Here is a 17,294-nt window from a genome sequence, read left to right on the forward strand (position 1 = left end):
ACCTGAGCATTTCAGCAGCTCTGACAGGCTACATCACAAGTGAGCAAAAGGAAAATAAAAAAATGTAAAAACTGATTTCTAGATCTTAGATAGAGATGAAGATTTGGCAGAAATACATGCTGCACGTAAAGATAGCGGTGAAGGGAAAAGAGCCAAGGTCAGAGAATAGCTAATGGACCTTATTTCCACCCATCTGGATGAATCAAAATGATTGATGGGACCAGCCTCATAAATTGTTAAAGGGGACAAAACAGAATAAATGTTTTTTTTTTTTTTTAAGATATAAAAAGTATTTTTCCCCCCTTTCAGTATTCTCAGCATGACTTTGTAAACAATGTACAGTACGTTAGAGAGATGTTTCTTCTTCACCTGCAGCACATGTTTTGTTGTTTTCAGATAGGAGAGGTAAGATAGATGAAATACACGGCGCAATAAAACATGTTTTAAGAAGTGACATTACCCTCCCTGTGCTGTTACAGTGAGGCATAAACAGGAATCTGTTTTGTCCCAAGGACACAAGTGGTTTAAAATAAATATTAATAAATTATGGATATTTATTATTAATTTTCAAAGTGTATTAAAATGTTTTGTCATGTAACACAGCATTTTAAATAATATGGGCTATATTTCCAAATGTTTAATTGAGGCAATATTGCTTTTTTGAATAGCTATGAAATGTCTTGTGTAGTCAACAGAAGTTTTACTGGAATTTGTCCAAGTCATTCACTATTCCTAAGAATTAACTTCGGTCACACAATTTGACGCAATAATAAAAATGTAGTATCTCTCTGTACATAAAGAACATACATAAATAAATACCTGCATTATAAAAATCCAAAATACAGAGAACTCTCTCTTAAAACTCCATAAATGTCACATCCACTCCAGCTCCATACCTCCCTCACTCACCTGCCAGCTCTGCCTGCTCATGTCACTATGGTTTCTCCTGCCTTCCACACCTGCTCCGCATCTGCAATCAGCCCTGAGCTTCTACTTAAACACTCCACTCCCAGCCAGTCACTGCCAGATTGTTCTTGTGTCATGCCTGACTTTCCAGCAGTTTTCCCTGGACAGATCACCTGTTTCCGACCCTGCCTGTTCCCGACCTGTTCGCCTCAGGACTCTTGGGTGATGGAGTACACAGCCTCTCCTTCCTCAGTGGAAGGCATGTCAGTGGGTTTGTCCGACAATGTCCCTAGTCAAGGTCAACAGCTCCCCAACCGCACTGTAAACGGTGTTGATAGAGTACAGCTTACCCTTTCTGAGGCGCTGGACAGTTTGGCAGAATTTCTTCCAGACTGACTGACAGTACTCCATGGCCTCACCGAACTCCTCCCAGACCTGAAGTTTTGCCTCCAGGACTGCTTGGCCTGCTGGTACCCGTCGACTGCATCAGCAGTCCCACAGGCTATCATGGCCTGATAAGACTGCTTCTCAGCTTGACTCCCTTACTTCTGGTGTCCACCACTGGGTTCGGGGGTTGCCGCCACGACAGGCGCCAGAGACCTTGCGTCCACAACTTCGAGCTGCCGCGTCGAAAATGGAGGCAGAGAACACTGTGTACTCGGACTCAATATCCCCAGCCTCCCTGATCTGAGAGTTCTTCCAGAGATGAGAGTTGAAGACTTCCCTGACAGAGGGCTCGGCCAGATGTTCCCAACAGACCCTCACAATACGTTTGGGTCTGCTCGGTCTGTCTGACTTCCTCCTACACCAGCGTATCTAACTCACCACCAGGTGGTGATCAGTTGACAGCTCCGCCCCTCTCTTTACCCAAGTGTCCAAGACATACAGCCGGAGATCAGATGAAACAACAACGAAGACGATCATCGACCTCTGGCCTAGGGCGTCCTGGTGACACGTTCACTGATGGATACTATTATGCTCAAACATGGTGTTCGTTATGAACAGATCGGGGAGGTCGTTCCTCACAATTACGCCACGCCAGGTATCACTGTCCTTGCCTACATGAGCGTTGAAGTCCCCCAGTAGAACACTGGAGTCCCCAGTCAGAACCATTATCAAGTACCCCTCCTAGGGTCTCCAAGAAGGCTGGGTACTCTGTACTGCTGTTTGGCCTGTAGGCACAAACAACAAAAAGAGGCCTTATTCATGACCCGAAGGCGCAAGGAAGCGACTCTCGTTCACTAGGGTGAACTCCAACACATGGTGGCTGAGCTGGGCAGCTATTAGCAAGCCCACACCAGCTCGTCGCCACTGACCTTGGACAATTCCAGAGTAGGGTATGGTCCAGCCCCTCTCAAGGAGCTGGGTTCCAGAGCCCAAGTTATGCAAAAAAAATCTCTGATATCGATGATACCTCTCAAACTCCTGCACAAGCTCCGGCTCCTTCCCTCACAGTGAGGCAACATTCAATTACCCTTATGCCAGACTTTTGGTCCAAGGATTAGGTCATTGAGGCACCCTGCCACGACCGCTACCCAAACCACATTGCACCAGCCCCTTCTTGCGGGTGGTGAGCCTATTGGCAGGCAGGCCCAAGTGGCGGTTTTGGGCTAAGCCAGGCTGTGGAAAGATCCAACCACCAGGCACTCACCTTCAAGCCCCAGGCCTGGCTCCAGGGTGGGACCCCGGTGACGCCAATCTGGGCGATGTAACAGTCCTTGTTTTCCTTCTATTCATGAATGGGTTGTGAAGGTCTACGCTGGGGTACTGGAAAGGAGAATTCGGCCGATGGTCAAAAACTCGAATCCAAGAGGCACAACGCGTTTTTTGTCCCGGTCATGGAACACTAGACCAGCTCTTTACGCTCCACAGGGTGCTTGAGGGTTCATGGGAGTTCGCCCAACCAGTCCACATGTATTTTGTGAATCTGGAGAAGGCATTCGGCTGTGTCCCTCGTGGTATTCTGTAGGGGATGCTCTACGAGTATGGGATCCAGAGCCCTCTGTTAAGGGTCGTAGTGCATGTTGGACTTCGGCAGGGCTGCCCTTTGTCACCAGTTCTGTTCATAATCTTTATTACATGACTTTTAGGCGTCAGGGGATGGAGTCCACTTTGGGAACCATAGGATTTCATCTCTGTGTTTTGCAGATTATGTTGTTTTATGGGCTTCATCAGGCCAGGACCTTGAGTATGTGCTGGAGCAGTTTGCAGCAGAATGCAAAGCGGCTGGGATGAGTATCAGCACCTCCAAATCTTCAACCGGAAAAGGGTGGTATGCCCTATCCAAGTAGGTGGAGAGGTGTTGCCTCAAGTGGAGGAGTTTAAATATCACAGGGTCTTGTTCATGACTGAGGGAAATATGGATTGTGAGATTTACAGACAGATTGGTGCAGTGTCCACAGTTATGCAGTCGGTGTACTGTACCATTGTGGTAAAGAACGAAATTAGTTTAAAGGCAAAGCTCTCGATTTACCAGACAATTTACACTTCCACCCTCACCTATGGTCATGAACTTTGGGTAATGACTGAAAGGACAAGATCACGGATACAAGCAGACGAGATGAGTTTCCTCCACAGGTTGACTGGGTGCTCCCTTAGAGATAGGGTGAGAAAGGAGCTTGGAGTCAAGCCACTGCTCCTTCACGTTGAGAGGAGTCAGCTGAGGTGGCTTGGGCATCTGTATAAGATGCCCCCCGGACACCTCCATAGAAAGGTTTTTCAGGCATTACCCACCAGGAGGAGACACCGTGAGAAGACAAAGAACACACTGGAGAAACTGTTTTTCAGCTGCCTGGGAACGCTACAGCATTCCCTGAAAAAGGTGGAGAAAGTGTCTGGGGTGAGGGAAGTCTGGGCAACTCTGCTCAGACTGCTGTCCCCGTGGCCCGATTTAGGATAAGCGGCTCGAAAATGGACAGATGGATCGGGGCTGCTGGGTGGCATAGTGGTTAAAGCAAGCGGCCCATGTACTGAGCCTGCAGTCCTTCTGCAGCGGTCGCAGGCTCGAGTTCTGGACTTCAGCCCTTAGCTGCATGTTGTCCCCATTCTCTCTCTCTACCCCCTTCCTGTCTATATTTTGAATAAAGGCCACTACAGCCACAAAATCTGGATGGATATAATAGAATACTCCTTGTGTATGACAGCAGGGTGTCATTTAGGAATGAATGATTTTGTTTTGCAAAGTGTGTTCCTGTCTTTACTACTGTTTAGTGCTACAGGCACAATTTTCCTGCTTCTGGTTTTTGCCTACTGGATTATATAATACAATTTGTATGTTTTTACTTGGCTGTACTATATAACTTGCCGCATCTATGTCAGTTTTTTTCTTTCTTTTTCTTTTTATGACGTTTCATTGAATCAGGAAGTGGCTTGAGGTTGCAGGATCAGGATTTTCCCTGTCCTTTTTAGCTACTCAACTTATTGCCTTTTTTAAACTGTGAAAACATTAACATTTTGGTTTTTAGCTCTGAATTGAATATATTTTTCAATCTTGATTTTGTTTTGTTTTACTAAAAACATGTTTACATGACATAAGCATAATCTTATTTGGTTTCAGAGATTGTCTCAACTATACCTTGTTGAAATGTATTTTCTCTTTTTCATCTCTTTCACTGTTATCGATCCATCAGTGCTCTTTTCATCTTGCTTCATTCTCTCTCATTGCATACTCTATTCCTACCCTTTTTCATCTCCATCCATTTATCAGGACTTGTGTTTGAGCCAAAGATATTCTTTGAGACCAGGTAACTTCAAATGCCATCTGAGTCTGTCTCTTTGATAAAATGACCAATACCGAACAATAATCTCATCGCCATTATTCTATATGATTGTGGATCTGGGCCTTCTTTCTGTTTTTTCCTTTTTCTTTTTTTTCTGGCCAGAATCGAGAATCTTCTGATGATACATGTTTACATCTTAGCCAGCGTTTAGTGTTTATGTATCCTCAAACTCCTACTTGAAACTCTCTATATTTCCTAAAGATGATACAACAGCAAAGTCAGCTCTTAGTCCAGCATGGAGGGAGATAAAAAGCACATTGGATATGTCGTCAAACACTAAAGTTTGTTGGCATATCAGCAAATTTATTTCAAGTTACACCCTTTTGAAATCAGGGGTACAGCTTTGTACTACCCACTTCATAAGTACAGCAAATGCTGTACAATGTAAACATAAAGATGGAAAGGAAAGATGAGAAAGCTGTTGTGATCTGCGTCTGTGTTGTCAAAGTACCCTGAAGATCTCAACGTCTCAATGAATTACATATTTTGACATTTACGTGGCCCCAAACAAAGTAACAGGGCTGTGTTATCACAAAGTGTATGGGCTTGTTATTACTTCAGACAACCAAACAAAGCTTTGAAACACGCAGAAAAAAAAACGTTGTTATAGTGGCCGCTTTAATGCTTTATGGCTGAACTAACTTTTTGATTCGGAACTTATCTTCGTATCTTATTTGTTCAGTAACTTGATAAATATTAAGATGAGAGGAAACCTCTATTAAAGAAGCACAAAGAAGCAAGAATAACACCAAATGTTAATGGTTATTAAAATGAGTTTCATTCTACCCTTTGAGGTACCGGTATGTGGGGTATTTTGACAGAAGAAGGGACGTTGTCCCATTCCAGCAAAGGTCAGAGAATGAACTGTACATATATTCACTTCCCTCTTGTAAAATATGCTTAAACACTATGTTCAATAAGCGCTCCTCATTGAGAGGCCAGAGGCTGACAAAGGGCAGAGAATAAGGAGTGCATAACTGTGAAGAAAAGGAACATTTTAACACATGGTAAGTAGTTTAAAATGCATTTGAGTTGTGCGATAAGCAGATATAAAATCTGTTAATGAGAGTTTAATTCAGGCCTTTTTTCACAAGTTGATGAAATTTAAATTCAAGGAATAGGAACAGAGCAAAATGTGGAAGACATTAAACAGCTGTGGTGTGGCATGTTAAAAGTGCTGTACAGACAGACAGAATAACAACATCTAGTGTTCATATTGATTTCAAAACATTTGCAGGCACATTTTCATGTCAAACATGTAACATGTCATTGAAGAATCAGCAGAATTAAAACTCTTGCACATTAAAACAAATCTAAATAATAATAATAAAAAAAATCTGATTGCCAAACAATGGGAATGTCAGCAGAGTGGTGACGAGAAACTCTGTGCATTCAACAACACTTTCTCATAAAGTGTTAGGAAATGGAAGCCTGAACACATTTTGAAACAAACACATTTTCAATAAAATCAAGTTTTAAATGTTTTCTTTTCTTTTTCATGTTTTTGTGGTAGTTTAAACAGAAACAGAGGGAATAGCAGAAAGGCGTTAACCTTCAGTCCCAACGTCAGGTCATTGGGGTCAAAGGCATTCAGATGAGGGGTCTAGGATGTGAGCCATAGGATGGGACAAAGTCTGGGACAAACATTGGTGGACGTCACAGCAAAATACAAAGATATGGCAGCAGGGACAGGAAGGTGAAGCAAGAGGTGGAACCAAAATGATGGAGAGGTGGAAAATGACAAAGATGGGAGAGGCCACAAGAGAAAGAGGAAAGGTCCTCAAACATGAATGGGAATATGGGAAAAAAAGTGTAAGGGTGTGGCACAAAGGGAAGGTAAAAAGCATAGGAGGAAACTGTACGGGAGAGCAGTAGTATCGAGCAACTCGGAGCAAACAGGCTCAATTCCTCTTTAAAAGAAATGAAAAATAAACTGAACCAAAATAAAAAAGGAATGAACCCATACCTTGGTCGTTTAACGTCAGGTGCGCCAGACCTTGAAAGGGGAAAAAAACAGAAAAAAGAACAGAAAGAACAAGAAAAGAAGGTCATAAAAGGCACGGGAAGAAAAAAAGCATTGTCACAACGTTGGACTGCAGTTTGTGACAGACATCCTGGGGCAGATTGGATGTCAGAGTTCAAACCAAACGTAAAAAAAGAAAAGAAGAACAAGAAAGAGAGTGAAAGATAGAAAGATAGAGCGAATAGTAACAGGAAACAAGCAAACACTTCTTGAGTGAGGTGTGGGGGGGATTTAGAAAAAAAAAAAGCATTTTGATTTGGCGCAACCCCCGAAGGCTATTGCTCACACAAATGCTTTTTTTTTTCTTCTGGAGTACTTTATGGAACACACAGAGAACTGTTTGGCAGGCTTGAACTAAATTACTTGTCTCTTGCCTTGTACGCAAATCACAAAACAATCTCTAGAAGTTAAGAATCTCGCAAAGAGGGGGTCAAAGATAAATCTAGGAAACCCATAAAGAAATGCATAGTTCTCTAGAAAACTGGAGGCTTTGACTCTCAGATCTAGCCAAACATGCAGATCAGTTCAAAAGACAAATGTCCACAACAAACTCTGCTGTTGCTGGTGATCGAGTATCATTAGGTAACATCTGTACAAGGCCACAGTACAGAGAAACCAATTCACTCACTAAACAATGCCCATATATCCTTAAATCCCTCTACTATCTTTCTTTGAATGGATTAGGGTTGAATCCTGTCAAAATATATATATGCATATAGTTCATGAACTAGACATCCAAAACACCATGTCTTCTGGCAAGTATTTTTTTTACAAGAAAACTATTAAAGGGAAACAGAAAAGACAAAAAACAACAACAAAAAACATGACAACCTAAAGCAGGAAATTCCCAAATAATGGTGAAACAAGTTGGATTTGTTCCCAAGCAGGATGGTATGTAAACGGGGTCAAATCTTTCCAATCTGTGCTCAATCCTATTTCCAACATAAACCCCTTGACATTAGCAACTTACAAACAAATCTCAGTAACAATTTAGCACCATTGTGCAGTGCTACACTGCAATGCAGTGCAAAATAAACAAATAACAAACAACAAGAAACAAACAAACAAGTGTTACACAACAGAATTTACCATTACACAGGGTTGGCATTCAAAAAGCAAAAAAAGTATATCTTAGCCATTAGCAGAGTTTCCCATATATTGGTAATAAGTGGATGAGCCGCTCAGGTCAATCTACTTGCATATCTATGATTCAAATTTTTCAAAACAGAGAAAAAGACTGAGGCGAGAAGGCATTTCTACTCACATTACAGGTTTTCATCACTAAACGAACCTTCTGGACTGGAGTGTGGAACAAGAGATTACCCAATCAGAGGAGAGAGAACATCAGACACTGATTTCACACTCTCAGCATCTCCAAGATAGTCAAGATAATAAGCCAGCAAGTGTGGAGGAGCTGCCGACCAGTGAAAAGATCGAGTGCACGCTCATCACAGCCCCACACTGATGGAACTGCATTCAAGCACACGTGGGAAGCGAGGAATCACAAGCATACTTCTTTGCATGTAGTGACATCTGAGATGGTATAGATCAATATCATTCCATCAGAGCACTTCGCTCTCAGATGACAAGCTTACTTGTGGTTTGCGCAGTTTCCAAAAGTAAAATGGAAAGTTCAGCCTCAGTTATGAGGCTGCTTTCTTCCTAAAGCAGCTGCCAGTCTGCATTTGGGATGTAGGCAAACCCTGTTACATTCAAGATTCACTTTAAAACTCCCCTTGTTGTATTGCATATAGTTGGCGAAGGCTAGTGTTGCCATGAGAATTTCCTGTTACAATGCTGCTACAGGTCTAAGCCAGTAGGGGGTGATGCAAATGATATTGTGGGCACTTTCCTCATTCTGCTTTCTTTAAAGACGTAAATAAATTCACGTACACACATTATCACACAAGTGCCTATACAGACATACACGTACCGGTACGTATATGCCGATATTACTGCTGTGAGATTTATGTTTCTATTTTGACTCTGAAAAAGTTCCTGGCCTAATATCCTTGCGTTTGTTGGCATCTCCTTCCCTTCCTCTCACGCTTTCAGCTCATCAAGGAAGGTGGCTGGCTTTCAAGAGCCTGTTTCTGCTGCAGGTTTGTTTCTGTTTGACTGTTGCTTTGTGCATCTTCAGGACAGGGAACTGAATGGTCGGAAAGATCTTGTGAAAGCTTCTTGTTTCCTTTACTAGTCTTTTTTGTTTTGTTTTGTTCTTTTTTATTTTTTTTTTTCAAATACAAAAGCATTAATTTGTCATGGATGGGGTTAGAATTAACCAGATCAATAGATTAAGACAACTTGTATTTAATTTGATTACAACTTCATGTTTGTACTGAACTAGTCGTCTTTAGTTAAACCTGTTTGTTTTCTCTGTAAAGTGCCTTTAGATAACTTTGATTGTGAAATGGCATGATACAAATAAAATACACACTCTAATCAATAAGACTTCACTCCGTTTTTACATTTGCCTCAGGCTTTCACATCAATAAGCATATTTTATTACCCTCTTTTTGACATAAATGTGTCAGCGTTGACAACATGCATTACTGTAATGACAGCGTTACGGACACTTTCCAAAGTTAGCAGTGACTTATATTAAAATCACACACGAACACACAGAGAAATCACACATCTCCCAAACTTCTGATTGGTTGGCAATCTTTCATTTCAGTTACTACAAAAAAATGGCGTCCAGTGTCTTAGAATCAATAAAAACAGCACAAACTGCAAACACAGATATCTCTTTCACAACAAGTAAACTAACAAATCAGAATGCAAAGGCTGTATATATTTAAATTACTTGTCTACAAGCAGCTCCTATTGTCTCATTCTAATAACATGAAATTCAACGGCAGAGGAAATATAGAGAAAGAGTGTTTTCTGTGTCTGGCAACAGTCCACTTCCGGCCCACCCTTTGCATCAAGTTCAATATTTCTTTCTTTACCACTTTCTGTTTTCTTTGTTCTTACTCATAGGCCAGTAACAAGGTAAAGTTCCTGTAGTGAAACAGAATGCAATTGTTGCTGCATAGCAAATCTTTCAAGTACTGCCGATAACCCATCTTCACATTGCTGGCTCATCTAGCCCAGGCATGCACAAGGACGTCCATGGTGCAATTCTTTTTTGGGGGGACAAGGAAGACAGGAACAGAGTTTGGTGAGAAACAATGAAGGAGGTAAGAAACTATACAGAGAGGAGGGATACGTAGAATATGAAAAGGGCATATTCACAATCAGCATTTAGGTGTGCAAGAGACAAGCAAGGACTAAAATCTGTAAAAACAAGCCATACACCCCAAAGTATGATGATAAATGATGGGGAAAAAAAGTTTAAAATGGAATATTTATGAAAGCTTTAACTGTAAATTCACAACGCATCTTTCTCAAAGTAGAAATTAAAGCTACAAACACACTCACGCGAGCAACACGTACACTAACACATTATGATGCATTGCCACAACCTATAGGCAGCAAATCCCAGACTGCAACAGTTTTCAGTAATAAGTTGTTTGTGAGAAAAGAGGCAGCACGATTAAATATTTATCCATCATTACAGCACATTCAAGCACAAAATAAGGAAATGCTGTTTTTTAACTTCAACACTTTGTCAATGAAGGAGGCAAATCAAATTAAAGCTGCAAGCAGCGATGAACGGGCCCTCGCACCCTTGTGCACGTTCAGGCGTGCTGCAGTGGAAGCGCTTGTATGACTTGCATGTACATGTATTCAGGACTGGACATTTAGCGGATGACACCACCAACGACTCTCTATATCAAACCATTTGAAAAGTTATGGCAAAATAGTAGGAAATATCAGATATCGACCAATCAGATGAATGGGCGGGGCTAATTTGCACAAATTATGTTTAAGGACTCAAAACCATTTCCAATGACACCACCCACGAGTCTTTATGTCAAACCATTCAAAAGTTATTACAGAAAATAGGAATGATCTCATATCGACCAATCAGAAGAAGGGGCGGGGCTAATTTGCAACAATTAAGGTGAAAGACTCAAAACCATGTCCGGCGACACCACCCACGACTCTGTATGTCATACCATTCAAAAGTTATGGCAGAAAGTCACATATCAAATATGGACCAATCAGATGAAGGGGGGCGCGCTTTTTGGCGTCTATCGTCGCCACGGTAACATTTTTGACAGAAAATGAGACGCACATTTTGATGTATAACACACCTGGGTGCACGTTACGGTTCGGGTGAAGAAACGGCCGAAAAAATTGCATAAATTGCGCCAAAATTACACGATTAATTGAAAATGGGCGAGTTCCTGTTCCTGTTCGGCCATGCCGCCAAGAGACTTTTATTTTGGCGCTTTTGCACTAGTACCTACTCAGCTCGCTTCTACCCGCCACGGCCCCGTCTTGCGCTTTTCCACTACGGGCTGAGGCGGGTAGAGCCGCTCCAAGCAGATACTTTTTCTGTAACCATTCTGCCGAGGTGTTGCGCAATCGAGTACGTCACAGCAGCTTCACCCCAACCCCCCCACTTCTCACCTGGCTGTAGAAAAACAAACGGGGCCAAAACGGGTGGAGCCGGGCCGAGCCGCGCCGAGCCGAGCTGAAGAGGTACTAGTGCAAAAGCGCCATTTAAGTTGCGAAATGATACAGGTGTGTACCGATTTTCGTGCATGTACATCAAACCGTATTGTGGGGCTTGAGGCAACGAAGCTTTCTAGGGGGCGCTGTTGAGCCATTAGGCCACGCCCATTAATGCAAACATTTAAATATCAAATTTTTCGCCAGGCCTGACTTGAAGTCACAATTTGGTGACTTTTGGGGCATGTTTAGGGGGGCAAAAAGGCCCTCATTTCGTCGGAAGAAAAACGAGAAAAAAAAAAGAATTCCTACAGATACAATAGGGCCTTCGCACTGTTAGTGCACGGGCCCTAATTATCTAAGCTAAAAGCAGCCCCGCTAGGCACAATTGTGTTCCCTGGGAACACAATAAAATCCAAGTAATATTCCCCATCACCTTGATGTCTGAGCATTTCTTTGACCCTTAACTGGGTGGCGAGCACTGGTGGGAGTGTCTAACCATACTGGTGCCCTTTGGAAAGCGTCTGATTTGATGGTCATGATTGAGTGGCGGATGGAGCAGAGTCATAATTCTGTCATTAGAAGTAGCTATGCATGTCTAGACATGCATAGCTACTTTTGATCCCCAAAGTTTTATTTCACTTTCTATCTCTTTCTCTTTCTCTCCCCCTTCTTTACAAACAACACCCTCTATTAGCCAGCTGCAGCTACCACCTAGTTTCCCTTCTTGCTTACATGCCACTTTCTAATGCTCTACTATTACTTGCAAGCGAGTGGATTTATTCAAACAACTGCTGGTTGCTCAAACACAAAGGTCCTGCCAGATACAGCTACAACCATCGCATGCAAGTCCACGAGTTCATGAATAAACCAAAACTGAAGAATGCACAAATTAATGTCAAGGAATGAAATCAAGCCAGCGTTCACTGCGGGCAGCATGTTTCCTAATAACAACTGACATTATCCCAAAAGAAAATCCCTCACAAATTTACAGATTACAATCATTATCATCCTACACACATGGACAGATGTTTGGGGTTTCAGCATCGGCAACACACTACCAGAGGCGTCAAAAGACAAATGGGAGTTGTCACCATTATCTCTTTCTACTTCTTTTGCACTTGCTTTCACCTCATTCCCTATATTCCTTGTGTATGGCCTCGCTGACTAAGTCAGAAGGAAGAATGTGTTCAATTTTCAAGCCTCCTGTGGTGTTAGGATGGCATGTTAAAAAGCATCATCCTCCAAGGACTCTCCCCAGCATATGGCCACCACCGTTTATGTGACTCCTGAAAGCAAATACCACATTGACAGAAAGTCTTCTTCTTTGCTCATCAATTGCAAGATGGCAGTCACGCAACAGCTGTTCAGCAGGAACAGGCATAATTAAAAAGCAGGACCTGTTAAGTGTATAAAATTATAAAGAAAGTAAAATAAATTGAACCACATGACACAGGCATTGCCAGGCTTGTTTTTCTTTCTGGTCATGCATCATTCAATGTCAGGGGAATGATAAACAGAAAAGAAAGAGAATTATTAGCTTCTGCTGTCCTCCTGTTCCATGTGTTGTCCTTTGAAGTCCGAGGTCTTTTGAAACTGGATACTACGTTACAAGTTCATGCTGGTTGAGACAATATATGGAACACAATATGCACAATTCAAAGAATTGCACATCTGCCAATGGTAAATCGCATGTTTAATGTACTAATTAGAGAAAACAAATTTTGCAGCTAACCAGTCTACCCCATATTATATCCCATGTGTATATATATATATATATACACATATAAAATTCACAGTAGCCACATCAACAATGAAAAATGTAGATCGTGCTCCATGCTATTGTTCACTTCCACTTTCCAAAAATGAAAACTGGTTATTAATGTTGTGATATACAAATGACTGAAAAACAAAATATACTCTATAAACAACACATACGAACACATATGTATATATATATATATATATATATATATATATATATATATATATATATATATATATATATATATATTCCCATTATGCAGTTCTGGAATTGCGGGCAGGCTTTTTCCCTGAATGTAATCATTCCACTAATTTCGCCGGAATTGAACAATATATCTCTTAAAATAGACCAGGTATTTTCCATACTACCCAACATGCTCGTCAGCAAAAAAAGAATACTGACTTTTCTTTACATTTTTACAGTTCTAAATGTAAAAGGGCTCAATATTTCATAACACTGATAAAAGACCTAGTTTCAGAGCAGAGCCAGCCGGCGTGTTGCCTACAAATTGCAAGGGGTGCATCTCCTATTTTATGTGCAGCATAATGCTAAGTGCACCCCCGGTATGATAAATAAAACTGCACAGTATCCAAAATATATGACACAACCACACATCAATGGCCTTTATAGGCCTGGATCAAGATAAAGTGCCCCAAAGTGAACACTGCTGTTCATCTCTCATTGGCAAAAAGATGAGTGGTGTGTTCTGATTGTTAACAAAAACAATAACAAATATTAAGGTAATTCACACAAATATCGGTTTAACTTTGTCTGAAAATTGTTCTTAATGAAATTAATAACTTTTCATTTAAAGGTATAGTCTGTAATCATATTCAAAAACATTTATTGTTATACTGGGTGAAATGGTCCTTCCATCCTGAGAGTAGCCAGTGAATAATGTGTTCAGAAAAAGGGATCCGACCTCTCTAACAGCTTTTATCCTGTAAAAACTCTGACCAATCTGTTATTTGCGCTCCGAATGGCACGGATTGGTCAGAGGACCAGAGGCTTGGCAGGGGGGAAAGAACCAATCAGATGCCTTCATTTTAAGTCCCGCCCAGGGTAAGGTAGGCCTACGCAGCGACGCGCACCATTCTGCGTTGGTGTAACGCGGAACCATAAATTAGCCTTACGGCGTACCTAAGCCGTAGGCCAGGGGTGCTCACACTTTTTCAGCATGAGAGCTACTTATAAAATGATGCTGCATGGCAGCGCAGCACCGCCAGCCGGACCGGCGCTCTCCGCTCCCGTAGACTCTGCGTCGATTTAACGCGGAACAATAATTTTGGCTTTAGAGGGGGAACATAGGAGAACGGACCAGAAGAATATAGCGTGGATTAAAAATAAAAGTTAAGCACTGAACTACATGTGTCTCCCGTCTGGGCCATTGCAGACTGCCTGAGCACGGCATGTTACTAAAACCAAACATACCCGCCGCCTCTTTCTTCCCCCTTTAACGTGCGCAGCGCATGGATGTCATCTGATTGGCTGCCCTGTACAGTATATCAATCAAAAGACGGGATGGATGATAGGTTGACGTAAATTTTTTTAATGTCACGCGATCTACCAATAATACCTTTGCGATCGACTGGTAGATCGCGATCGACGTATTGAGTACCCCTGCCGTAGGCTCTGCGTTGGTGTAACGCTGAACCATAAATCAGCCTTCAGTGTGTGTATTGGCTGCTGTTCTGAACACTTCTCTGTTGTGCTCATTTTGCTGGGACGTCGGTTCCCTCCGCCGAGACACAACTTTTGCAGTATGCGTTCATTGTTGTGTCTAAAAATGATGCGCAGTGCCCACCCAATCAGAAACGGTATAGATATTCTGTGATATTTTTTATATATATATATAAAAAATTATATTTATAAAAATTATATTATATTATAATTATAAAAAAATAAAAGGATCCCCATAACTTTGATTGGGTGGGCAGGACGCACGTTTGGGTGGGCACAGCCCACCCCTGCCCCCCCCTAAAACCGTCCTCGCTTACAGGGGAATGAGACATGGGGTAGTTTTGTTGAAAATGTGCTGTCCAAAATGTCCTGGAAAACTCGACTCCTGCAAATGCGCGTTCCCCAAAGTTTGTGGGGGCGTGGCTTTGGACGGAGCGCTGACGGGAGGGGGAGGAGGGGGCGGGGCTTAGAGGAGGTGCCATTTTCAAATCTTGCTAGCTCTCCAAAATCAGGGACTATACCTTTAAGCAGCCTGGTGTATAATGTTCTTGGAACAGTCAAAGCAGCCAATACTGAAACTGTTGCGGATTTAAAAGTTCTTTAATAATTAATTGTGGATATCAATAGCAAGAGACGAAAGATAGAGGTAGGTAGTAAAGGCTAAGAAGACCTCTACAATATTGCTACCATGTCTTTTAATGCTTTAAATTATTAATGGAGAGATTACCCTCTTTCAAAGGAAAATGAACTATGGTATGGTGATTTCCTTTTACATCAAGTGAAAAACTTGCACACTGGGTCGACACCAGTGAATTTGCAATGTAAAGTCACTGAGTTTAACTCAGTGTGAAGGTAAAAAAGGGAAGTGATGTATGCTGAGATGAACTTCCTCAACAACATAGCTATAGGAAAAACCGACCTCACAAGTAATGCATTAAGCAATCACAGGAACAATAAATTGTTCAGCAGATGATTTCAAAATCAGAGTATATCATAAGTTCAATTATTTTTTTAACTTCGGCATGTGTTGTTCAAAACAGTTTAGAAGGATCATGCTGGAGATGCGATGACAGAGTTGTCGTCCTCACAAAGAGAAGGTATTTCCATTTGAATTGAAGGACTCAGAATAATGAATGGACCAATGGATGCTAAATAAGCCTGAAACTCAGTCCAACTGTGACAGAGGTGAAATGAGAACTGAAATATTTTGGAAGAGCTAAGAAAAGAAGTCAATATGCCATCTGATACTTGTGGAAAACAACAGTCTGCAGCCCTTCTCAGTTTGTTTGGTTCGTACCAAAGACAGTCTGTTAATAAAAAACAAACCAAAAAGAAATGCACACACACACACACACACACACACACACACACTCTCACACACACACACACAAAAGAAAAAAACATACAATTTACATCAATTTAGGAATGTATGTGTGTGCACTTCAGCATGAATTTGATTTCCAGGAAATACCACAGGGAGCCGTTGACCCCAGGTGAAGCATTGTGCGAGGGATGTACATCTTTATGGTTGCTTTCCACTTTACAAAGTAGTAACAAACATCATCTGTCGGGAGCAGTGCACTAAACTGTCTGGATGCCTGTCAAATGGCATGTTCAAAGTAGTAATTAGGGCTGCGCCTGCCAATATCTAAAATCAGACAACATTTTCAAAACACTGTTGCCTGAGATGCAATCCAAGCTTTGCATTCAGCACGACTGCGTTGATGCAGAGGTTGAGATCTTGAAATACCGGAGAGTTTCTCTCATAGAATAAATCTTTGTGTTTTCATACACCTGACCACATTGTTATGTTTTTTTTAAAGAGTTAAATGAAGATGTTTTGTTACATTAATTTGCATAGGCCAGCTTTTCCAATGAAAAATTTAAATAATCAAGTTGACTTGTAGATTTCATTCAGCCTTGTTATTTGCCTTCAGAAGAAATGGGAAAAACAAAAAAAGCCTTCACAATTATAATAAACTTTGTTATAAGAAAAAGACATGTTATATTCATGTTGTTCACAATTTGATTCTTTTTTTTTTTTTCACCAATAAAATTACATAATTTTCTTCCTCTATTGACTGATATTTGAACGGTCCAGTACATGCAGGGCTCTTCAGAAGCTACAGAGCTGCAGCCCTGACTGCCCGGGTCTGATGAAGCATATGCTCTGGTGCCATATCAGCACTGTTCAAACATACCGCAAAATTAGAGTCATAAAGCATGAATGCTTTGCACTAACAGTCACTGTACCATGTTTGTTTGTTTTTTAAAGCATAAGCTTAGGCTATAAAAGCTTATGTTTTTTTTTGTTTATTGGCTTAATAAATGTTTATCCTGCAAATAGTTCGGAAAAAAGAACAAAAGGAAAACAAAGAGAAAAATGTCATCATTTTACGCTGCTCTTCTGAAGATCTCCTAATTAAGCCCATAACTAAGAGAATCACTTTGACACCCACTTTTTGTGCATCCTAACAAAGCTGGTAATGTGATACGCAGTGAAAAACAAATCACAGCATCTTCAGACAGTATTGGGTGTATCTTAATTAAACAGTTCCAAAATAAATTGACTACCATA

General features: G+C 41.3%; 1 protein-coding gene across 5 annotated transcripts in view; it reads right to left on the reverse strand.

Annotated features, from left to right (window-relative positions):
* Window positions 1–17,294, reverse strand: part of nrxn2b (neurexin 2b) — a 966,013-nt gene that overhangs the window by 732,567 nt on the left and 216,152 nt on the right. For 4 of the 5 annotated variants that reach the window (XM_061710646.1, XM_061710647.1, XM_061710649.1 and 1 more), the window contains exon 4: window positions 6,652–6,681. The exons of the other annotated variant lie outside the window; for it this stretch is intronic. In XM_061710646.1, the coding sequence (XP_061566630.1) occupies window positions 6,652–6,681 (30 nt within the window). The remainder of the gene's footprint in view (window positions 1–6,651; window positions 6,682–17,294) is intronic. 5 annotated transcript variants of the gene reach the window in all.

The sequence above is a fragment of the Cololabis saira genome, chromosome 20, assembly GCF_033807715.1.
Source record: "Cololabis saira isolate AMF1-May2022 chromosome 20, fColSai1.1, whole genome shotgun sequence".
Lineage (NCBI taxonomy): Eukaryota > Metazoa > Chordata > Actinopteri > Beloniformes > Belonidae > Cololabis > Cololabis saira.